The sequence below is a fragment of the Papio anubis genome, chromosome 16 (assembly GCF_008728515.1).
Source record: "Papio anubis isolate 15944 chromosome 16, Panubis1.0, whole genome shotgun sequence".
Taxonomy (NCBI): domain Eukaryota; kingdom Metazoa; phylum Chordata; class Mammalia; order Primates; family Cercopithecidae; genus Papio; species Papio anubis.
In genome coordinates this window covers 45370695-45395206 of record NC_044991.1, presented here as the reverse complement: position 1 = coordinate 45395206, position 24512 = coordinate 45370695, and the positions used below count along the sequence as shown (strand labels likewise).

At 39.3% G+C, this 24512-nt stretch overlaps 1 protein-coding gene across 4 annotated transcripts in view; it reads left to right on the top strand.

Moving 5' to 3' along the window:
* The window catches only part of SPTLC3 (serine palmitoyltransferase long chain base subunit 3), a 180692-nt gene that overhangs the window by 36807 nt on the left and 119373 nt on the right, over positions 1–24512 (top strand). For all 4 annotated transcript variants that reach the window (XM_021921238.2, XM_021921235.2, XM_021921236.2 and 1 more), the window contains one exon: positions 9589–9774. In XM_021921238.2, coding sequence (XP_021776930.1) covers positions 9589–9774 — 186 coding nt within the window. The remainder of the gene's footprint in view (positions 1–9588; positions 9775–24512) is intronic.

Here is a 24512-nt window from a genome sequence, read left to right as displayed (position 1 = left end):
AGTTAGTTTATACTATTGTTCAAGTCTTCTACTTTCTTGTTGGTCTTCTGCCTAGTTATTTTATTCATTATTGAAAGTAACATATTAAAGACTCTAATATTATCATGAAATTTTCTACTTCTCTCTTTACTTCTATCAGTTTTTACTTTAAACATTTTGGGATGTTGATGGTAGATGCATATATGTTTATTATTGTTACATCTTCCTAATGAATTAACCATTTTATTATTACAAAGTATCTATCTCTCCAGCAACAGTTTTGTTTTAAAATCTATTTTGTCTGATACTATGTTAGCAATTTCAGCTTTCTTACCAGTGCTGTTTTCATGATGTATCTTTTCCCATTCTTTTACTTTTACCTTGTATGCATCTCTGAATCAAAAGTGTATCTGCTCTAGACATCTTACAGTTAGATTTGATTTTGTTTTCATCCAGTTTGACAATCTGCACTTGATTGGATCCTTTCATCCATTCACATCTTCTGTTATAATTGAGATCGTTTCATTTATGTATTTTTGCTTTTTGCCTTCTGTATATCTCATGTCCTTTTTGTTTATCCATTCTTAATTTAGTGCTTTATTCTGTGTTTTAAGTGAATATTTTCTAGTAGGATTTTTCATTATTTTAATAATTTTTCACTTTTTTTGAGTTTTCTTGGTTGCTGTGAGGCTTACCATACCTATGTTAATGTACCAAAATCAACTTCAAATTTATACAAACTTAAATCCAGTGATACATAGAAATATTACTTCTATATAGCGTACCTTTCCTTTTATGTTGTTATTGTTATGACATCTATTTATTTATAAAATCAACAGCACAATCTTATAAATACTGTGTTGTACAATTTTATGTCTTTTTTAAGAAGCTGGAAAAGAAAGGATGCCAAATATATGTGTATGCATGTACGTGTGTGTGTGTGTGTTTGTGTATACATATTGAGAAAGAGTTTGTTACATCAACTTTCTTATTTCCCTTCCTATTTAACATTTCTGGTTTTATTCATTAGTTGCTGTGGACTCTAATTGCCACGTTGTATAATTTCCTTAATTCAATATAGTTTTGCTTACATCCAATTTCTTTGTGCTGTTTTTGCATAATATATGTCTATATATATAAGTTCAACAATTAATTTATACATATTGTTTTATACAATTTCTTTTAAAATTATGTAATAGTAGTAAAGGGAAGGGAAGAAATGTGTATTTATACTTTTTTTTTTTGACGGAGTCTTGCTCTGCCTCCAGGCTGCAGAGCAGTGGTGCAATCTTGGCTCACAGCAACCTCCGCCTCCCGGGTTCAAGCAATTCCCCTGCCTCAGCCTCTCAAGTAGCTGGGACCATAGGCACGTGTCACCACACCCTGCTAATATTTTTGTATTTTAGTAGAGAGAGGGTTTCACTATGTTGGCCAGAATGGTCTCAATCTCCTGACCTCATGATCCACCTGCCTCAGCCCCCCAAAGTGTTAGGATTACAGGCGTGAGCCACTTTTATAATTTCATAATCACCTTTTCCTGTGCTCCCCCCCCTTTTTTTTGGTTGGACTTGAATTATTGTCTGAAGTCACTTACTTTCAGTCTGAAGACCTTCCTTTAATACTTCTTGTAAGGTGGGTCTACTATTAACAGATTCTCTCAGTTTTTGTTTATCCTGAAATATCTTTATTTTGTCTTCATTTTTGAAGGCTGGTTTTGCCAACATAAGATTATTGGTTGACATCTTAAAATACTTCTGCATTTTGAATATGTGATCCCACTGCCTTTTGGCTTCCATTTTTTCTACTCAGAAGAAAGCTGTTCGCCTTATTGGGGTTCATTTTTATGTGATCTGTTGTTTGACTCTTGCTGCTTTTAAGATTTTCTCTTTGTCTCTTAACATTTTTACTATAATATGTCTGATAACAGATCTCTTTGCCTTTATTCAATTGGATATCATTAAGCTTTCATAGGTATGATTAATGTTTTTCATCAAATTTGGGGAGTTTTCAGCCAATACTTATTGAAATGTTTGTTCTGTTCCTTTTTCTCTCCTCTCTTTCTAACACTCATATTGTGTGTATCTTGGTGTACTCAATGGTATCCCACATGTTTCAGAGACCTTGTTCACTTGTCTTCATTTTTTTCCTCTGGCTTTTTGTTTGTTTGTATTTTGTATTGTATAAATTCCCCTTCTCTATCTTAAAGTTTTCTAATTTTTTGGTCTTCTAGTTTAAATCTGCTACTGAACCCCTCTAGTAAGTTTTTGTTTCTGTTATTACCCTTTTCAATTTCAGAATTCCCATTTGGTTCTTTTTATTGTAATTTCTATTCTTTATAAATATTTTCTATTTGATAAGACATTGTCATCATACCTTCTTTTACTCCTTTAACATGGTTTTTTTTAGTTCTTCATATATATTTGTAACAGCCACGTGGCAGTATTTACTAAGTCCAACATCTTGGTCCTTCTCATAAGCAATATCTGTTGTTCTTACGTAGACCACATTTTTCTGTTTCTTTACATGACTCATATTTTTGGCCTAAAACTGAACATTTGAAATAAACTGTAGCAACTCTGAATAGTAACCACTGCCCCCACCCCCCGCCCCCACCAGAGGATTGTCTTTGCTGTATTGGCTTCTTTTTTTAGTGACTTAGATGAGCTATTTTCATAAAGTGTATTTACCTCACAGTGTAAAACCTCTCAGGTTGCGCCTTAGAGAGTGCAGACTTCAGCATGTCGTTGAAATGACAGTGGTTTTAGAAAGCTTCTATATGACTGTGCCTTTCCCAAATCACTCTGTAAACTATCTTCCTCTGTTAGTATCACTCCCAACTGTGAGTCTCCACTACTTGCTGCCTGATTGCTCTATTGGTTTTGACAGTGCCCTGGGGCATAAATTGCTTCACAATCTGATCCAATTAAATTCATGATCCTTGGTGTGTTTAGCCTTTGAGGTTTATTCTGATCCTAAGAGGGCTCTTCATAGCTGTCAATTTCCCTGGTTCTCTCTGACTAAACTACCTACATAAAGATTAGCTTGTTGCTTTTACAGAGCTACCAGTCTGTTTTAAAGTGCTTGCCACCAGAATCTCCACTGTTTTCCAGAGCACTCTTTAATCTTGAACTTCCCTACTCTTTGTACCAAATAAGATAAGTTATCTTGGGGAATGCTCTAGAGCTCTCTGTCCCACTGGGCAAAGCCAATGAGTCACTGCTTCAGAGCTAGGGAAAGGATGGTGGCTTTAAGTCGGGCAATACCTTCTGGTTTTCTTGGCTTTCCTCTTCCACCATGGAACCTCTATCCTGCTAGTGTGCTGGAGGAAGGGTAATTGGGGCCCCAGTATTCCCAGCATGCCATGTCTGATACAGAGTCTCTACCCTAGGAGTGGGTGTTCATTAGAGGAAACAAACCCTCAACCTCTCAGACACACTTGCACAGAATTTAGCCTCTGCAAAACAGAACTGAGAGTGATAAAAAAAGATGGTTGCTTGCCCCTCTCAAAGAAATACCATAACCTTTGCCTGAAGCAGGGGACAGGAAGCCTCATCTTCTTGGCCACCTGCTCAAAGTAGAATGTTTTTACTTGCTGAACTGGGAGGTAAAGGGAGAGAGTAGGTCATGGCTCAATGCCACAGACTCTCAGTGTTCTTTTTTGATATTTAGTGTATTTCCTTAAAACAATATTTCTTCATTTGCTATATGCCCTTAAGACAATGTCCAAATACTTTAAAAAGTTATATTTTTATAATTTTTACCAGTCGTGCTTTATTTCTACTGTGAAGATGATCTCTGAAGCTCTTTATGCCACCAGCAGGGAAATGATTTACCTTCCATAGATTTTTAACTAGCTCCCATGTTTGAACACCATATAATGTTTAAAGTAAATCTCTTATTCTGTAACACTCACAGTGGTCCTGTTTCCCTACTCAAAACCTAACTGCTACAATGTAGGCAGAGATTTATTCTTAAACACCAGTGTCCTTGGAACACCTTGGAAGAAGGTGTTCTCCCTCAGAGAAGGATCTAGGCCAATCTTGGTCATGATGTGGAAAACCCCAAATACATTCCATTTCAGAAAGGAACATGGCCCTCTAGTTAGCTCCAGTGTTCTAGATTTCCGTTGCCATTTTGTCCTCCCTGAGCCAATCTTATCCCCAACCTTCCTGCCCTTGTATAGCAACTAAGGCCTGAAAGCCTCCTCTTCCGCCTCATTCTCATCCTGACTTTTCTTTTCAATGACTAACCCAGCAGTGCAAGGGAATGTGTCATGTTGCATGGGCTGCCTCATTCTGAGAACAAAAGTCTGTTTGTCAATGGATGGTGAATTTGCAGCATTAAGTTGGTTTTAGATTTGCTCATCCTTTTGTATCATACCCTAAAGAGCTAGAGCACAGGAAGTGACTGCACCACACATTTTTCAAAGTGCTACTGAGATAGTCTGCATCCTTGTGGTCAGGACAGTCACGTGTGCTCTTCATCCTGCATCCCTCCAGGGGTCATGTTCCAGGAATTTTACTGTCTCTTACCTTTTTCTACAATTATGCTTAATCTATTAAATATTTTTCTAAGCTCCTATATACACTCAGTATTTCTTTATTAAAAAATAAGCAACTCCTCTCACTGTTAGTAACCAAAGCCACCACCTTCTCTCTGTCCTCTTCCCTACCACTACACTTCTTTAATAAGTCGTCTCAGCTCCCTGTCCCATTGCCTTCACATTGTCTCTCTCCTTAAGTACCTGCAGTCTGATAAAACTGTAGGGATAACAGGTTGATAAAATTACTTACTCAAGTTTTCTTGTGAGAGTCCCCGCATACAATGGTCTTGTTGAACTTCAGTATCTCAACTTTGTATCACTCTTCAATCTCTTACCTCTTCCTCCCTTCTCCCACTTGCTGTCTCCTTAGAGGACCCTCATTCTCCCTCTTCTCCCTAGGTATTAATACATTATATTCTTTTTTCTTGTTTCTGTTTTGTTTTGTTTTGTTTTGTTTTGAGATGGAGTCTTGCTCTGTCACCCAGGCTGGAGTGCAGTGACACAATCTCGGCTCACTGCAACCTCTGCCTCCCGGGTTCAAGCAATTCTCCCTACCTCAGCCTCCTGAGTAGCTGGGATTACAGGCGCCCACCACCACGTCCAGCTAATTTTTGTATTTTTTAGTAGAGACAGAGTTTCACCATGTTGGCCAGGCTGGTCTTGAACTCCTGACCTCAGGTGATCCACCCACCTCGGCCTCCCGAAGTGCTGGGATTACAGGCGTGAGCCACCGCACCCGGCTGACACATTATATTCTTGATCAATATATCCTAGGTCAATGTATATCCTTGGTCTCATGTCTTTCCTCGTCAGACTCTCAGTCCCTTTTGCTGGAGTTTGGACAAATCCAGCAAGGAAGCCATATATCCTTGGTCAATATATATGACAGAGTTAAATATTGTCTTTCTCTTTTTTCTCAACTATGTCTCTAAAAGCAGCATTATCCATTCTAATAGTTTTCATCTATCATCTCTATTCAGAATATTTAACAAAAATCATAACATTTAATGAGTTTTTGTGTTGTGGCAGGTAACCTGCATATATTAGCTCACTTAATTTTCAAAATGACCTTTACTAGCCCCACTTTGCACTGGAGACATTTGAGTGCTCGAAAAATTAAGTGACTTTCACAAGGTCACACAGTCAGCAAAGGAAAGTCTGACCCCTGAGCAAATCATCTTCATTGTTATGCTCGACCGCCCAGCAACACCAGGCTCCATTTCAACCTCCTCAGGAATCACTCCTGATCACCCAGTGTGATGTGGTCCCTTCATTTGCATCATCCTATGATATTCACATTTTGCTCTATGTTATGGTCATTTGTGTCCCCACCACAAACACACACACACACACACACACCCCTATTTATTGCACTATCGATTCTGGGGGAAACATACTGTATTTATTGATTGTGTATCTCCTCTAATGTTAGCCTAGGACAGCCAGTAAAAGAGCTACCTGTTGAACAGAAGAATAATTGTCTGTAAAGGGCTCCCTGCATATTCCAGTTTATTTCCAGATATGACAGAGCGCAGGAAGTAAACAAACCCCAGGATGTCACAGTATCCCAAACGACTAGATACTGTAGGCATTGTGGCTCAGGATCTGTTTATTTTTAAGGCTGTGAAAGAAAAGGTAGAACAAGCCAAAGCGTATTACAAATAACAGTGCTTATCTGCAGTAATAGCAAGTGCTTAATAAATGTAAACTTATTAAGCAAGATTTTATGCTTCATTTACTTTGATAGGATGAAATTTTATATTTCAAGGTAACTATCCAACAACAGATTAAGGAATTCCTCCTGGGAGGTGTGACTGACTTCAATTATAAGTAAAAGAATATAGTGAGTCACTAGCTGTCTTTTAAGGAGACCAATACATTGCCAGACAACTTTTTTCTCTGTGAAGGTATCTCATTTTTCCTCTGCCAAATAAAATTAATTAAGTGACATTAAATTTAAAATGTATCTATTTACATGAGAGGAGAGTAGATACTGGTTTGAGCTGACGAACATTGTTGAAATTTTCTCCTTCATTTTATTACTTTCTTTCAGAACAAGTCACAGGGGCAAATAAATAGTTACATATAGTCCCAGTCTGTGCAACCAACTGAGGGTTTTATTTGCATCTAGGTAGACTATCTGTGATGTACGGTGCAGGGTTGCCTCAGAGCCAGTTCAAGCAGAAACTGCCTATGGATTTCAAGAGAAAAGTGTCACTTGATTTGGTTACATGTGAAGCTCAGAAATGAAGATGGGTCCAGGAAAGGAAAAAGAGAAAACCTGCTGATTGCCATGGGTTGGACTTGAATGTCCTCACATTTTCTGTCTTTATATACACCCACATAACTTAGCCATTCTCTAAGTCAGCCAAAGGAGTTAATTTGTGAGCAAGTTAAATTAAGGTTCTGAGGTCACCTACACTGGGTTCTCTTTATTCACTCTTTTTCTTCTGTGGTACCCAAAAAAGCACTGTGTCCACAAATTCTGTCCCAAGCCTACTGCTCTCCCCTCTTTATGATTTGTGCCTTATTTACCTTCAACCATGACTTAAACTGTGGCGCATAGTAATCGACTCAGTCAGGGTCTTTCTTTTCTCCTATGTTCCTCAGTGCTCTGGGAATTTATGCAGGCAATTACCACCCCCAAATTAGCACGTTCTACACAGACTCATCATGTCTTCTCTCCAAAAAGCAGCCCTCCTTCCAAATCCTTATTTCTTCTCATCAAGATTATTATACTGCTCCTTGCAGATAGTTTTCTTTCTCCTCTTCCTTGACTTCATATCTAATCAGTTTAAAAGTTCCGACATGTCTTCCTTCATGAGACTCTGAGTCCCTTTTGCTAGAGTCTGGACAAATCCAACAAGGAAGCCAATTTTATGTCCCTGTGATGCAGAAAGATGCGGGAGGTGGATCTTAAGTGGGCCAGGAGGTCACCTGGAATTGTGGAGATCAATGTAGTCCAAAGGTCAAGTGCAGAACAGACCCAAGGAAAGGAGCCAAAGGTTTGTACTAAAATAGCATAGCAAGATCAGCCATCCGTCAGACCTACATGACTGGTGTAAGGACGTAGTTAGAGGGAGGAGTAGGAATGGAGTCTGTCTTGTTCATCTTTGAATTCCCAGTGCTGAACATGTTGCTTGCTCATGGAAGGCATGCAACAAATGTCCTATATACAGGTCAAGAGTATAACTTTTACTCAAGACTGCATATTAACAAATGCTCTTTCATTTTCATTATTTTATACCATCAAGTAGTGTTTGTGATGACACACTAGATGGGAACATCCACCACTGTTAGTTTGGGGTATCTATAGAGGTAACCCGAAATAATAAATAAATAAGGAAGCAAGTCATCTTAATAATATTTTGTGTTTTGACTTAAGAATTCAAATGTTAGATATCACTATAAAAAGGTTTCTAAAAATTTCTTAAAGGATAATAATGTAGAGATTTAAAATATTCATCTACCAGACTGATTTGCTTTTCATCTATTTTATGGTTTGGGATAAAACTTCCAGTGACTAAATCACAGAGATTCCAAAAATTCTGCTTCTCAAACAATGTAGAGGGAATGAAGATAATATGTTCTGGAAAACTGTGTTGATTATAATGACAAAGATTAGGAAAATGGCAAAAACAGTATTTCAAATGTACATGATTTAATATAATAAATCATTCTACATACATATATATGTATAAGCTAAGTTGGTACATCAAATATTAGTAGAGATTTGATAACTTTTTGTAAATCACTAAAAGCTATGTATTGCAAGTGTTCAAAACATTTTTTGTGTGTCACCTCATTAAGAAATGGGGAATCTGCAGATTGATTTATATTTATTGAATGAAACAATAAGTGAATGTATAAATATTTATTAAGGACTAAAACAATTAAATATTAGCATTAGAAATATGTATTTACTAATCAATTGACCAGACATTGTTTGACCTACTATGTGCAAATCAATTAAACAGTCATCAGAATGGTTTGGTGCTAAAAGTCTACTTTCTACTGAAAAGTGAAATAAAACAGACAATTTTTAAAACTTTTTACTATGAAAAATTTCAGGCATACAGAAGAGTAGAAAAAAATATGTAATGAACACCTATATACTCTCCATCCAGATTCGAGAGTTAACATTTCTCAAAGTTGCTTTATGTTTTTATGCAATTTTGACAAACCACTTTAAAGAGAACTACAGCTGTTATAATGCTTTGCCCCTTAATACTTCAGCATGCATCTATAAAGATTAAAACATTCTGTGATATAACTAAAAATATCTCTATCTTCCCTAATAAAATTAATAATTCTTTAATAAGATATATATATGGTCCTCATTTGGATTTCCACAGTTGTTCAAAGTTTGTCGTTCACCTGGTTTTTCACACAAAAATTACAGAAAGAAAACAGAATTTGATGAAGGAACACACACTAGATGTACTTGTTTCCCTTAAGTCCTCTCGTCCACCCTTCTTTTATCAGAAATGACTTTTTTAAAAGATCAGGACAGTTGTCCTATAGAAAGCTCTACATTCTGGATTATCTGGTTGTTTTCACATAAGGTCATTTACCATGTTCCTTTAGGCTAGTGTTTCTTGTAAAATGGAAGTTAAACATAAGAGCTTGACTAAGTTCAGGTTAAATATTTCATAGGTTTGCTGTGTATTGAATATTACACATAACGGGAGTGTAGACTGGCTGCTTGTTCCAACACTTGTGATACAATTTGATCACCTGGTTAAGGTAACGACCCCATGTTTGTGATTAGGAAGTAAGCTATGGGGTCATACTTTAGCAACTTGCAAATAAGTTCTTCCTCATTAACTCTTCACACAGTGGTTTGAGTTTCTGTTGAGAACTTTTGCTTGAATCAATTATGTTACTACGGCTTGTAAAACAAAGTTTGAATTTTTGATTTCCCTCTTCAATGATCAGTTTCTAATTTTTTTACAATCTTAAATATGGCCTTTGGAATTTAAAGGGTTGAAAGTTGACAGTTTTAAGTATCATAGTATATTTGTAACAGGAGAATGCTAACCTTGGATTTTCTTTTGTGTTTTCAGCAAAATGGGAGGACACATTTTTATGATAAGCTCATTGTTGAATCCTTTGAAGAAGCACCCCTTCATGTTATGGTTTTCACTTACATGGGGTATGGAATTGGAACCCTGTTTGGCTATCTCAGAGACTTTATGAGAAACTGGGGAATAGAAAAATGCAATGCAGCCGTGGAACGAAAAGAACAAAGAGTACGTATGCACACCTCCCTGGATCTTTGTCAATGCCTACTACTCTCTAAAGTGTTCTCAGAAGTGGTGATACAGGTGCAGATCCTAGAAAGCATGAGGTGCTCAGGAACTATTCAGTGTAAATTTCATTCATCTCCACTTCCTAAACCCCATTCCCCATGGGTTTATGGACCTGTTTTTACAAACATCTCATGGGCAACTACTATTTGCCAGATACTGAACTAAGGCTTTTCCCATACCTTATAATATTTAATTTCTGTAACAACCCCATGAGATAGATATTAAAATATAATTTTGAAAATAAAAACATCAAAATATAAGAGCAAGTGCTCCTGGGTGGGACTGTACTTTGGTCTTCTAGTTGTAAGTTGGGTATTACTTATGCTGTATCCTGAAAAGGAAAGTGCATTTGAGTGAACTGGGACATTTTTATTTCATCTAAATCTGATTTCTCACCTTTAACACTATTAATATTTTGAACCAATTCTTTGGGCATTGTAAGAATTTTAACAGCATCTGAAAACTATAGCATTAAACCACCAAAGCTAAGGACCCTCATGGAGTCCATTGCACCCTCCACTACCTCTACTGGAACAGGCACTGGTATCCAATGCTGAGAGACCCATAGACGGTTCACATCACAGGACTCTGTGGAGACAAACCCCAGTACCAGTCTGGAGCCAGGTAGACTCGGTGGGTGGCTAGACCCGGAAGAGAGACAACAATCACTGCAGTTCAGCTCACATGAAGCCACATCCATAGGAAAAGGGGGAGAGTAATACATCAAGGGAACACCCTGTGGGACAAAAGAATCTGAACAACAGTCTTCAGCCCTAGACCGTCCCTCTGACAGAGCCTACCCAAATGAGAAGGAACCAGAAAACCAATCTTGATAATATGACAAAACAAGGCTCTTCAGCACCCCCCCAAATATCACACTAGTTCACCAAAAATGGATCCAAATCAAGAAGAAATCCCTGATTTACCTAAAAAAGAATTCAGGAGGTTATTAAGCTAATCAGGGAGAGGCCAGAGAAAGGCAAAGCCCAATGCAAGAAAATGCAAACAAAAAGATACAAGAAGTGAAGGGAGAAATATTCAAGGAAATAGATGACTTAAAGTAAAAAAATAAAAATTCAAGAAAACTTTGGACACACTTTTAGAAATGCAAAATGCTCTGGAAAGTCTCAGCAATAGAATTGAACTAGTAGAAGAAAGAAATTAGAGCTTAAAGACAAGGTCTTTGAATTAACCCAATTCAACAAAGACAAAGAAAAATGAATAGGAAAATATGAACAAAACCTCCAAGAAGTCTGGGATTATGTTAAACAACCAAACCTAAGAATAATCAGTGATCCTGAGGAAGAAGAGAATTCTAAAAGCTTGGAAGTCAAATTTGGGAGAATAATTGAGGAAAACTTCCCTGGCCTTGCTAGAAACCTAGACATGCAAATACGAGAAGCACAAAGATCACCCAGGAAATTCATCACAAAAAGATCTTCACCTAGGTACATTGTCATCAGGTTATCCAAAGGAAGCCATTTTAAGAGCTGTGAGACAGAAGCACCAGGTAATTTATAAAGGAAAACCTATCAGATTAACAGCAGATTTCTCAGCAGAAACCATACAAGCTAAGAAGGAATTAGGGCCCTATCTTCAGCCTCCTCAAACAAAACAATTATCAGCCAAGAATTTTGTATACAGCAAAACTAAGCATCATATATGAAGGAAAGATACAGTCATCCTCAGACAAACAAATGCTGAGAGAATTCATACCAAGCCACCACTACAAGAACTGATAAAAGGAGCTCTAGGCCGGGCGCGGTGGCTCAAGCCTGTAATCCCAGCACTTTGGGAGGCCGAGACGGGCGGATCACGAAGTCAGGAGATCGAGACCATCCTGGCTAACACGGCGAAACCCCGTCTCTACTAAAAAAAAGTACAAAAAACTAGTCGGGCGAGGTGGCGGGCGCCTGTAGTCCCAGCTACTCGGGAGGCTGAGGCAGGAGAATGGCGTGAACCCGGGAGGCGGAGCTTGCAGTGAGCTGAGATCCGGCCACTGCACTCCAGCCTGGGCGACAGAGCGAGACTCCGTCTCAAAAAAAAAAAAAAAAAAAAAAAAGGAGCTCTAAATATTGAAACAAATCCTGGAAAACAGAGCTTCTTTAAAGCATAAATCACACAGGACCCATTAAAACACACAGACACACACACACACACACACACAAGTTAAAAAGCAAAACCAAAAAAGAAAAAAACCCAAAGTACACAGACAACAATGAGCATGATGAATGTAATGATACCTCACATTTCAATACTAACATTGAATGTAAATTGCCTAAATGATCCACTTAGAAGATACAGAACCACAGAATGGGTAAGAACTCACCAACCAACTATCTGCTGCCTTCAGAAGACTCACTTAACACATAAGGATTCACATAAACTTAAAGTAAAGGGGTGGAAAAAGGCATTTCATGCAAATGGACACCAAAAAGAGAGCAGGGGTAGTTATTCTAATATCAGACAACTTTAAGCAACCGTGGTTAAAAGAAACAAAGAGGAACATCACGTAATGGTAAAAGGCCTCGTCCAACAGGAAAATATCATAGTCCTAAACATATATGCACCTAACACTGGAGATCCTAAATTTATTTATTTATTTATTTATTTTGAGACGGGGTCTCACTCTGTCACCCAGACTGGAGCGCAGTGGCATGATCTCGACTCACTGCAAGCTCCGCCTCCCGGGTTCACACCATTCTCCTGCCTCAGCCTCCCAAGTAGCTGGGACTACAGGCACCTGCCAACATGCCCAGCTAATTTTTTTTTTTTGTTTGTATTTTTAGTAGAGACGGGGTTTCATCATGTTAGCCAGGATGCTCTTGATCTCCTGACCTCATGATCTGCCCACCTCGGCCTCCCAAAGTGCTGGGATTACCGGTGTGAGCCACTGTGCCCAGCCTGGAGATCCTAAATTTATAAAGCAATTACTAACAGACCTGAGAAATGAGATAGCCAGCAACACAATAATAGTGGGGGACTCCAATACTGCACTGACAGCACTAGACAGGTCATCAAGACAGGAGGTCAACAAAGATACAATGGATTTAAACTATACCTTGGCACAAATGGATTTAACAGACATATACAGAACATTCCATCCAACAACCACAGAATACACATTCTATTCAACAGTACATGGAACTTTCTCCAAGATAGACCATATGATAGGCCACAAAACGAGATTCAATAAATTTAAGAAAATTGAAATAATATCAAGCACTCTCTCAGGCCACAGTGGAATAAAACTGGAAATCAACTCCAAAAGGAAGTTTCAGAACCATGCAAATACATGGAAATTAAATAACTTGCTCCTGAATGAGCACTGGGTCAAAAACAAAATCAACATGGAAATTAAAAAATTCTTCGAAGTGAATGACAATAATGACACAACTTATCAAAACCCAAGGCAGTGCTAAGAGAAAGTTCATAGCCCTAAACTCCTACATCAAAAAGTCTGAAAGAGCACAAATAGACACTCTAAGGCCACACCTCAAGGAACCAGAGAAACTTGAACAAACCAAATGCAAACCCAGCAGAAGAAAGGAAATAACCAGTGTGGCTGGCAAGATGGGCTGCAGCTCCCAGAAAGATCAATGCAGAAGGAACGTGATTTCTGCATTTCCAACTGAGGTACCTGGCTCATCTCACTGGGACTGGTTAGACACTTGGTGCAGCCCACAGAGGGCAAGTCGAAGCAGGGTGTAGCATTGCCTCATCTGGGAAGTGCAAGGGGTTGGGGAACTCCCTCGCCTAGCCAAGGGAAGAGGTGGGGGACTGTGTCACAAGGAACAGTGCATTCTGGTCCAGATACTATTTCCCCCAGTCTTTGCAACCCGCAGACCAGGAGATTCTCTCAGGTGCCTACACCACCAGGGCCCTGGGTTTCAAGCACAAAATTGGGCAGCCATTTAGGCAGACAGCAAGCTAGCTGCAGGATTTTTTTTTTCACACCCCAGTGGCACCTGGAACACTAGCAAGACAGAACCGTTCACTCCCCTGGAAAGAGCGTTAAAGCCAGGGAACCAAGTGATCTAGTTCAGCGGATCCCACTGCCACCGAGCCCAGCAAGCTAAGATCAACTGGCTTGAAATTCTTGCTGCCAGCACAGCAGTCTGAAGTCGACCTGGGACACTTGAGCTTAGTGGCAGGAGGGGCATCCATCATTATTGAGGCTTGAGTGGGCCGTTTTCCCCTTACAGTGTAAACAAAGCCTCGGGCGGGGTGAGGGGGCGGGGGGAGTTTGAATTGGGCGGAGCCCACCGCAGCTACTCAAAGCCGCTGTAGCCAGACTGCCATTCTAGATTCCTCCTCTCTGGGCAGTGTATATTGCTCGGGTGATATATGCACCAAAATCTCACAAGTCACCACTAAAGAACTTACTCATGTAACCAAATACCACCCCAGTCAGGGGTTTACAGATAAAACTCCCATCTCCCTGGGACAGAGCACCTGGGGGGAAGGGGCAGCTGTGGGTGCAGCTTCAGCAGACTTAAACGTTCCTGCCTCCTGGCCCTGAAGAGAGCAGCAGATCTCCCAGCACAGCGCTCCAGCTCTGCTAAAGGACAGACTGGCTCCTCAAGTGGATCCCTGACCCCCATGCCTCCTGACTGGGAGACACCTCCAGGCAATGAGCATGATGAATGTAATGATACCTCACATTTCAATACTAACACTGGCAAACAGGGTCTGGAGTGGACCTCCAGGAAACTCCAGCAGACCTTCAGCAGAGGGGCCTGACTGTTAGAAGGAAAACTAACAAACAGAAAGGAATAGCATCAACATCAACAAAAAGAACATCCACATAAAACCCCCATTCGCAGGCCACCAACATCGAAGACCAAAGGTCGATAAATCCATGAAGATGAGGAAAAACCAGCGCAAAAAAGGCTGAAAACCAGAACACCTCTTCTCCTCCAAAGGATCACAACTCCTGGCCAGCAAGGGAACAAAACTGGACAGAGAATGAATTTAATGAATTGACAGAAGTAGGCTTCAGAAGGTGGGTAATAACAAACTCCTTGGAGCTAAATGAGCATGTTCTAACCCAATGCAAGGAAGCTAAGAATCTTGAAAAAAGGTTAGACAAATTGCTAACTAGAATAACCAGTTTAGAGAAGAACATAAATGACCTGATGAAGCTGAAGAACATAGAACAAAAACTTCGTGAAGCATACACAAGCATCAGTAGCTGAACTGATCAAGTGAAAGAAAGGATATCAGAGATTGAAGATCAACATAATGAAATAAAGCGTGAAAACAAGATTAGAGAAAAAAGAATAAAAAGGAATGAACAAAGTCTCCAAGAAATATGGGACTATGTGAAAAGACCAAACCCATGTTTGATCGATATACCTGAAAGTGACAGAGAGAATGGAACCAAGCTGGAAAACAATCTTCAGGATACTATCCAGGAGAACTTCCCCAACCTAGCAAGACAGGCCAACATTCCAATTCAGGAAATACAGAGAACACCACAAAGATACTCCTCAAGAAGAGCAACCCCAAGACACATAATCATCAGATTCACCAAGGTTGAAATGAAGAAAAAAATGTTGAGGGCAGCCAGAGAGAAAGGTCAGGTTACTCACAAAGGGAAGCCCATTACACTATCAGCACATTTCTCTGCAGAAACCCTACAAGCCAGAAAAGAGTGGGGACCAATATTCAACATTCTTAAAGAAAGAATTTTTAACCCAGAATTTCATATCCAACCAAACTAAGCTTCATAAGAAAAGGAGAAATAAAATCCTTTACAGCAAGCACATGCTCATAGATTTTGTCACCACTAAGCCTGTCTTAAAAGAGCTCCTGAGGGAAGCACTAAATATGGAAAGGAAAAATTGGTACCAGCCACTGGAATAACATAACAAATTGTAATGACTATGGACACTATGAAGAAACTGCATCAACTAACAGGCAAAATAACCAGCTAGCATCATAATAACAGGATCAAATTCACATGTAACAATATAAACCTTGAATGTAAACCAGCTAAATATCCCAGTTAAGAGACAAAGACTGGCAAATTGGATAAAGAGTCAAGACCCATTGGTGTGCTGTATTCAGGAGACCCATCTCACGTGCAAAGACATACATAGGCTCAAAATAAAGGGATGGAGGAATATTTACCAAGCAAATGGAAAGCAAAAAAAGCAGAGGTTGCAATCCTAGTCTCTGATAAAACAGACTTTAAACTGACAAAGTTCAAAAAAGACAAAGAAGGGCATTACATAATGGTAAAGGGATCAGTGCAACAAGAAGAGCTAACTATCCTAAATATACATGCACCCAATACGGGAGCACCCAGATTAAAGCATAAACCAAGTTCTTTGAGACCTACAAAAAGACTTAGATTCCCACAAAATAATAGCGGGAGACTTGAACACCCACTGTCAATATTAGACCAATGAGACAGAAAATTAACAAGAATATTCAGGACTTGAACTCAGCTCTGGACCAAGTGGACCTAATAGACATCTACAGAACTCTCCACCCCAAATCAACAGAATATACATTCTTCTCAGCACCACATCACACTTATTCTTAAATTGACCACATAATTGGAAGCAAAACAAATATGGTGCAGTGTATCACTGCTCAGGTGATGTATGCACCAAAATCTTACAAATCACCACTAAAGAACTTACTCACATAACAAAATACCACCTGTACCCCAATAACTTACAGAAAAATAACAAAAATAATAATAAAATTAAATAGAAATTTAAAAGAATGATTTATGCAAAACTGACTTTGGAAAAATATTTGTTCCATCTTAGAGGAGCAAATTTCAGAAATATTTTTTAGCATCTCCTATAAAATACCTCAATTACTAGTCACTTAAGGTTTGTCAATATTCAAGTCTCTGTATACAAAATCCATATAATGCAAAGATTTGGTATACAGAGAGTAATTTTTGCATTATATCTGGGCAGCACTGTATAATCTCAAGTAGCTTCCTTACCATCCTCAGGTTAAAAATAGCTGAATGGGCGCAGAGCAGTGGAGATACTGGATTTTGGTATTAGAGGGATCCAGGTTTGAATTCTGGTTTTGTGCTGTTCTGCATGTGTGTGATTTTACTAATTAATAATGACGTTGGATCACTCTTAGGTTTATTGATCTTGTGTGTTTTCACTTCTGAGAAATATCTTTCATAACTTTTACTTGTCTTTTCTTATTGGTTTGTAAGAGTTCTTTACATAATTTTGATGTAATCGTTGGTCAATTGTGTGTACTGCAACCTATAAATATGCCAGTTTGTATCTTGTATTTTCCCTTTGTAACATTTTTTTAATGAACAAAAGTTTATTTTAAAAAAAGAATTTTAACAGCATCTGTGGCTGTTAAATAATTTTTAAAAGAATTTTTAATTTTTTTAAAAAGAATTTTAACAGCATCCATGGATTAGATTAGCCACTGTCGCTCACATAAATACCTGTGACAACTCAAATACCTCGAGACATTGCCAAATGTCTCAAAGAGCACAAAATCACCCACAGTATAGAATCACTGATCTAGGTACTTTAGATAGTTAGCCTGTAAAAGTCTACATGATCTCTTTTTTGCACAATACTGAGGACAGCCTAGAAAATATTCAGACATCTGCAAAGATCCTGCATTGCACTTTCCAAATCAGTCCAAAGGATTTATGATGTTATGAATCTCTTTTTTCTAAAAATTAGTTTAGAATAATATATGGGCATGGATCATTCCATGAGATGGAAACTTGAAAACATCTAAACAAGGAACATTGGTGAGATACAAACCTCAAGGAATTGAGAAAATCCTATAATTTAGCAACTAGTACCCATGGTAAGAGAAGCACTTATTACAGGACACATTCAGGAACAAACTATGTGGAATTATTTGGAACTATATTAAGTCAAATGTATCATCTTCAGACAAAAATCAGACCCAGTTTTATTATTATAATCCCTCCAACCTTTAGCAAGCATTTGAGCATGTGCTCTATACCAGAAAATGGATGCTAATATTCATAGATGACAAGACAGTTTCTGCCATTAGAGATTTTGAAGTCTGGTGGGCAAACAGACTTCCTAAAATATCCTTAATATCCTAAAAGATGATGAAGGGGAAGATTGTGATATGGGTCACAGGGATTGTGACTCCCTTAAGGATTCAAGAAACATTGATGCTGGGGCTTGAATGGTGAGCAGGAGTTTGCCAAGTTGGCAAGGGTGCAAAGGAGAACATTCTCAAAAGAAGGCACTGCTTGTGCCAAGGCATGCATTAATTCATTAATCAAGTCGGATTATTTTTGAGCATATATTTTGTGCCAGGCACTGTGCTATGATCTGGAGATATAAGAATAACCAAGGCAGACACAGTTCCTGCCCTCAGAAAGCTAATCATAAAACAGCAGTAGAATTTGCTAAAAGACAAAGCAGAGGTAAGCACAGGGCACCATGGGAGCAAAGAAAAATGTCTAACCTGATTTGGTGTTTAATGAAAACTTCTGGGTGAAAGAGAAAGCTAAATTGGGATCTAGACGCTGATGAGTAAACAGTAAGGCAAAGGGTGAATCAAGAGGGAAAAGGAGTCTCTAAGAAGAGAGAATATGGAGCCAGATGGTCCAGAGGTTAGAGAAAGCATTGTGCATTCAAGGAACCACGGAATTCCAATGACCTAGTGTGAATGAGAGTGGGAGTATGTGGGGAGAAAGATTGCTGAGAGGCAAGCAGGGGCCAGACTATAATGGGTTTTTTTATAAGCCATGAACATGTATTATAAGAACAATGGGAAAGCATTGAAGGACTTCAGGCAAAGGAATGCATATTTGTAGACAGAAAGATAATTCTCTCTACCCTATGAGAAATGGATTGCAGAAAGACAACGGAGAGATCAAAAAAGAAATTAAGGGGCTGATGCAGATACACAGGTTTAAAAAAATCTAGGTGAGATGGTTGGCCTGGGACCAAGGTAGTGACAATAGGGGTGGTGACAAGAGAAAAGGCCAGGAGATGTTTAAGAGGTGGAGTTAGAGATGGTTGATTTGACCTAGGGAAATAGAGAGAAGGACAATTCAAAGACCACATCCAGGTTTATGACAGGTAGCAGAAGGTGGTGTCATTCACTGAGATGGATAATAGAGAAGCAAGATCCAGTTGGAGGGAGAAAGTGGTCAACTCAGTTTTTGACAAGTTGAGTTTGAAAAACTGGCAGCTAAAATTAAAGGTCTGGACCTCTGGAAAAAGTCTCAGTGGGATATTGTAACATCTTCAGTTTATCTTCAGCATGTCAACAGGAATCAAAGCCAGGGAAGTAGACAATATCTTCCAGGGTAAGTTCATAGAGAAAAAAGAGAAAGGATGAAAAGAAAGTGAAGAATTTCGAGAATTTAATAGATTTCAGAGACAGAGTCCCAATTCAAGACGAAAAGCAAAGTGACAAGGAAAAAAGTTAACAGTAGTTTAGAAAAGAGATTATTTGTGCTTGAACTAGGAAAGAGGCAGATAGAAGGAAAAGGAAATTAATCATAGAGAATATTTAGGAGGTATCAACAAGTCTTGGTGGCTGAATGTACAGAAGATAAGATAGAAGGAGGAAAATAGGGGAATCTCAAATTCTAGTTTGGGCAGATATGTGGATAGCAACATCACATCCATCACAATGAAATGGTTCTGTTGGTAAAATGATGGCCACAGACAGCTTTGAGGACATAAAGGTTCTTGAGTTATAAAGGATAAAGAAACAGTTAAACCAAGCAGGAGACAACTCAGTATGCTTCCAGAGATGCAGGTTTCTGTGGTCCTAGCAGAGCTGATAATGTAACTGGGAAAATGGGATTTGAAGGGGAATTCTCCTTGGGCATTCTCAGAGTGATCTCCATGGCCCCTCCCCCCACCAGCTGCACTGTTCTAGAGGCACTTGTCACCAATCTGCCTGCTCCCCAGGTACAAGTAACTAATGCATAATAAATCAGTACATTTCAGAGCACTGAGACAAAGACTGAATCAAATGTAAATTTCTCAGGTGTGGCATTTCTCGGAAGGCTTAGGCTTCAGACCTGCAATCTATTTTCTAACCTTTCAATGTATTTGCTCTATTAAACCAGCAGGTCTAATCTTCTTGTCTTTTCTAAAGAAATTTCTTACATTTTATCAGGAAAAAAAAAATACCCATGAAAAGTTGTTTCCTAGGAAGCGTACTCTGAGATGGTGGCCTGAATGCAGGAAGGTTATTAGGGTGTGCTCCTGGGATCAGCACCTGTGAGGCAGAGAAGGAAATGGCGTGGCTCAGGAGAGAGGGGAGTTGGAAAGGAAAGAGGGGATGGAGTGAATTGAGATGATGCAGTCCCAGCAAAGGCCTCAACAAATCCCACAAGGAGTTCAGGAGATGGGAGGGCCTTTCAAGAGTCATCTGAGTTGAGGGAAGGGGGCTAGATCTTTTGACTCTTTCATAGATAGAAGCTGCCACCAGGGATCTTGGTGGAGGAAGATCCCTTCAGACCCAGGCAATCCTCATAGAGTTGTAAGCATCCAATGTAAGCATCCAATGCTCCTAGCAACTAGGGGAATGGTTGCATCAGTTCTGAACGATGGGCTATGTACATCAAATGGCAGCCTGCACTGCAACACTTGCCCTGTTGCTACAAGAACTACTCGAACCGCCCCACAGGAGAAAGGCATTGCATTGAGTAAATTAATGAGTTACCTTTCTTTACAAAATAAATGGTTTCCATCCTATCTGATCTCTGTGAGGTCCAGAGCAATAGTCAATAGACTCACGTTGGTAAACGTGCCTTTCACATGGCATACCTTTTATGATTTGTTCCATTTGTGCCCCTTTGGAGACTTCTAGCGTTTCAGAGTGACAGGTTCTAATTAACTGCAGTCACTATCTTTCTGATGGGACCTGATTTCCCAACCCTATCTATAGACTGACCCTTTAAATTATTATTATTTTTTTTTTGAGACGGAGTCTCACTCTGTCACCCAGGCAGAGTGATGCAATCTCAGCCCACTGCAAACCTCCACCTCCTGGGCTCAAGTGATCCTCCCACCTCAGCTTCCCGAGTGACTGGGACTATAGGCATGTGCCACCACACCTGGCTAATTTTTTTGTATTTTTGGTAAAGACAGGGTTTTGCCATGTTGCCTATCCTGGTCTCAAACTCCTGACCTCAAGTGATCTATCCACTGTGGCCTCCCAAAGTGCCACCGCACCCAGCCCATCCTTTAATCTTCTTCTTTTTCTTTTTCTTTTTTTTTTTTTTGAGACGGAGTCTCACTCTGTCAAACAGGATGGAGTATAGTGGTGCAATCTCAGCTCATTGCAACCTCCACCTCCCAGGTTCAAGTGATTCTCCTGCCTCAGCCTTTCGAGTAGCTGGGACTACAGGCATGCAACACCATGCCTGGCTAATTTTTGTAATTTTAGTAGAGACAGGGTTTCACTATGTTGGCCAGACTGGTCTTGAACTCCTGACCCTATGATCCGCCCACCTCAGCCTCCCAAAGTGCTGGGATTACAGGCATGAGCCACAGTACCTGGCCCCCTTTAATCTTTTAATACCATCCCCAGTCCCATACGTCTGATAGTATCCTTGCTTTCTGTAAACAAGCTGTCTGATGCACATTTTTAATTCTCTTGCTCAAATCATGGAACATCCTATTTCCAATGACATTTCATTCTTTTCAGCAGAAATGAGCATTATTCTATTCTAAAAGTTGGTCACTGGGAGTGCAGAATACACTGCCCCACATGACAAGCCAGCCATGAGCAAAACGACACCAGAAAAGAGAATGCATTCATGAAGTGATAGTGGAAAATAACAATTATGATTTTTTAAAAGATCATGAATGAATGTTCTTATATTCACCTTTACTCATTTACTCTTCTTCCCTTTTCTTAATCAAATATAAGAATTTATTAATCCATTTTCACCATTTTCTTTCTCTATGATGACTTGTCTCATACAGCCTTCCATTCAAATTAACGTGTTGCCCAAACTTATCTCTATTTAATTTCTCCTTCTTTTTATTTCTAGCTCAAATATTCTGAAATTGGCTCCCAAACATAAAGGTTCTGATCATCCTCTTTATCTGAATCACTTGAGTATTAACTGAGAAGAATAGAAAAATTAAAATCTCCTTCCAAGACAGCACTAAAAAGCTCAGGTTAGACTGCACTAACAATCAGTAGATCCTAACAAAAAGGACAAGATGCAGAGTGTAAATATTTTGCTTAAATTTGACTCTTCAGTTTTGGGCCAAGAATATCTCTTTGTTTTAATAAAAGACAAATTTAGAGTTGAACCACAAATTCTCAAAAGTCCCTAATTTATTTTTTCAATGATATAACAGTCCAACTTTGCAAAATCCAGAAGAGAATGTCAGCAAATATAATCAATTAATGTCAAGCATCATCAGAGGCTTAGAAAATACTTCAAGTGCAGCCAACTGTACAGGTCCACATTTCTCGAGTTGCTATGGTCCCAATATCAAACAAGTTCTGCAAAACCCAATAACATGGCACCAATTATAATTCTGTGTTCACATAAAATCCAGATAGTTCCTAGGACCCAATACAAACTCTGTGTTCACATTAAATCCAGATAGTTCCTAGTACCAATACAAGTAAATCACAGACATTTCTGGCCCATATTCAGAGATTTTTACTCCCGCCTAAAACAAAGCAGGTTCAGCAAGCTGTAGCTGTAGAAAATTTTAGGACAAATACCTCAATGTTTGGATAAATTATAATTTGTTATTTTGCATCCTGATACAATAACAGGGTTAGCCCAGAGAACTTTCTTCTGAAGGGTGAGGTTCATTAAGGTCACTGGGTATGAGATATGGTCTTGTCCAAAACAGACAGCCCGGGCACTGGTCTTCCTGTATGGACCTGCTTGGATCCAAACTCAAAGCTTCATTGGGGTATCTCTAGGAACATAATAGATTCATAAGTATGCAACTTATGGGATCAAAATATTAGACCAGTGTTTTGCAGACTTAGCTACCTGTTGGAATCACTGAGAACCTTTAAAAGATACAAATACCTAGGCTTTACTCATAAATACCCTGATTTAATTGCTTTGTGATGCAACCTGACTAGTGGGAGGTGGGGCAGAGCGGAGGGCTGGTCAAACTAACTTTCCAAGTGATTCTCATCCACATATAAAATTGCAAATCAGTGTTTCAGAGCACTGCTTCTCAAACCATGCCCACAAATTATCTGGGGAAATCATGTTAAAATGCAGATTCTGCTTCAATAGTTTTGGGTGGGGCCAAGATTCTGTAGCTATAAACAAGTTCCCAGGTGAAGCCAATGCTGCTAGTCTGAGACCACATGTTGATCCTTCTGTAACCGAGTCCAAATTCATTCTGCTCATCACATGACAGCCAATAAGTTGAGACATGGAGTTGGAGCAAGGAAGGTGACCTTATTTCGAAGACCCAGCAAACCAAGAAGATGGTAAACTAATGTCCCAAAGAACCAACCGTCAAAACAAATTTCAGTCTCTATGTTAAGGGCAGAGGGAAGACAAAGGGGCTGTGATCAAGAGGTGACCAAAGATCATAGACGTCTGGGCACCAGCAAGGGTCTGTGGAGGTTGAGAACTTTCTGGTCTTGGCCAGGTCACAACCCTCCTATAAATCTTTAACAAAACATAGTTGTTTACATATCTCCCCTTTAATCCCAGAGTTAATTTCAAAAAACTACATGATCGTTGTTTTTATGTTTTATTTCAGTGCTCTATAATTATCCTAGCCTATGCATAGGAATGGGTAAAGGCTCCTTAAACAAAAATGGAATTTGTTGTTAGTTCTTTCGCTGTTTCACGGTTATGTCGCTAGTATCACCTGAGAGCTTGCTAGAACTCTCAGACCCAGTCCAGCATCTTTAGTTCATCGTGATCCTCAGGTGATACAGACACACATTAAAGTTTGAGAAGCGCTGCTATTCTAAAGATTCTCAATCTGAAACTCGGCTACCACCTGCATTCAGATGCAGGCAGCGCCATCACTTGAAACCTCCAGGTGTCTATCCCCTTTCACATGCACAGCTCTCCTACTATCCCTTACAGGAAAGATGGTCTCAGCCTATCTGTACTTTATTGTGGTAGACTTTGGCAGTTAACTGTTACAGATCAACAGCTGATAATACCAGATCAATGCTTTACAACCTTGGCTGCACATTGGAATGAGCTGTTCTGCCCCACACATTCGTCATTACTAGCTTTTTCTCTCCAGTACTGCCTCCAATGTCTCTTTTACCACCCCCACCCCCGCCCCCAACTCCACCCCTGGAGCCTACAATCCCTTGATTTTAAGATCTTTTCATTCTCCTTTTCTCTCTCAGGTTCTCTTTTCCTTTCTTCTATCCATCTTAAATGCCATGGGCTTTGAAACGGCCTCATCTTGATACCCACCCCCATGGTGACTGGTCACCCTTCAAATTCAGGGCCACTAGCCTCAACATAGCTCTTGGTACTGCCTGCCAATCACACTGTTACTTAGGACCTCTATCACTGACTGTTCTAAATGGCAACTTTGTACTTTTCCCTTTCCCCTCAAACCTGCAACACTTCTTGTACCTCCTTTCAACTAATAATCTTGCTTCAATCAACTACAGAAAAAAAAAAAAGTAAGGTTTTAAAGAATTAACGTGAGTTTTATTTAGCAGTCTTCCTGAGGACTATAGAC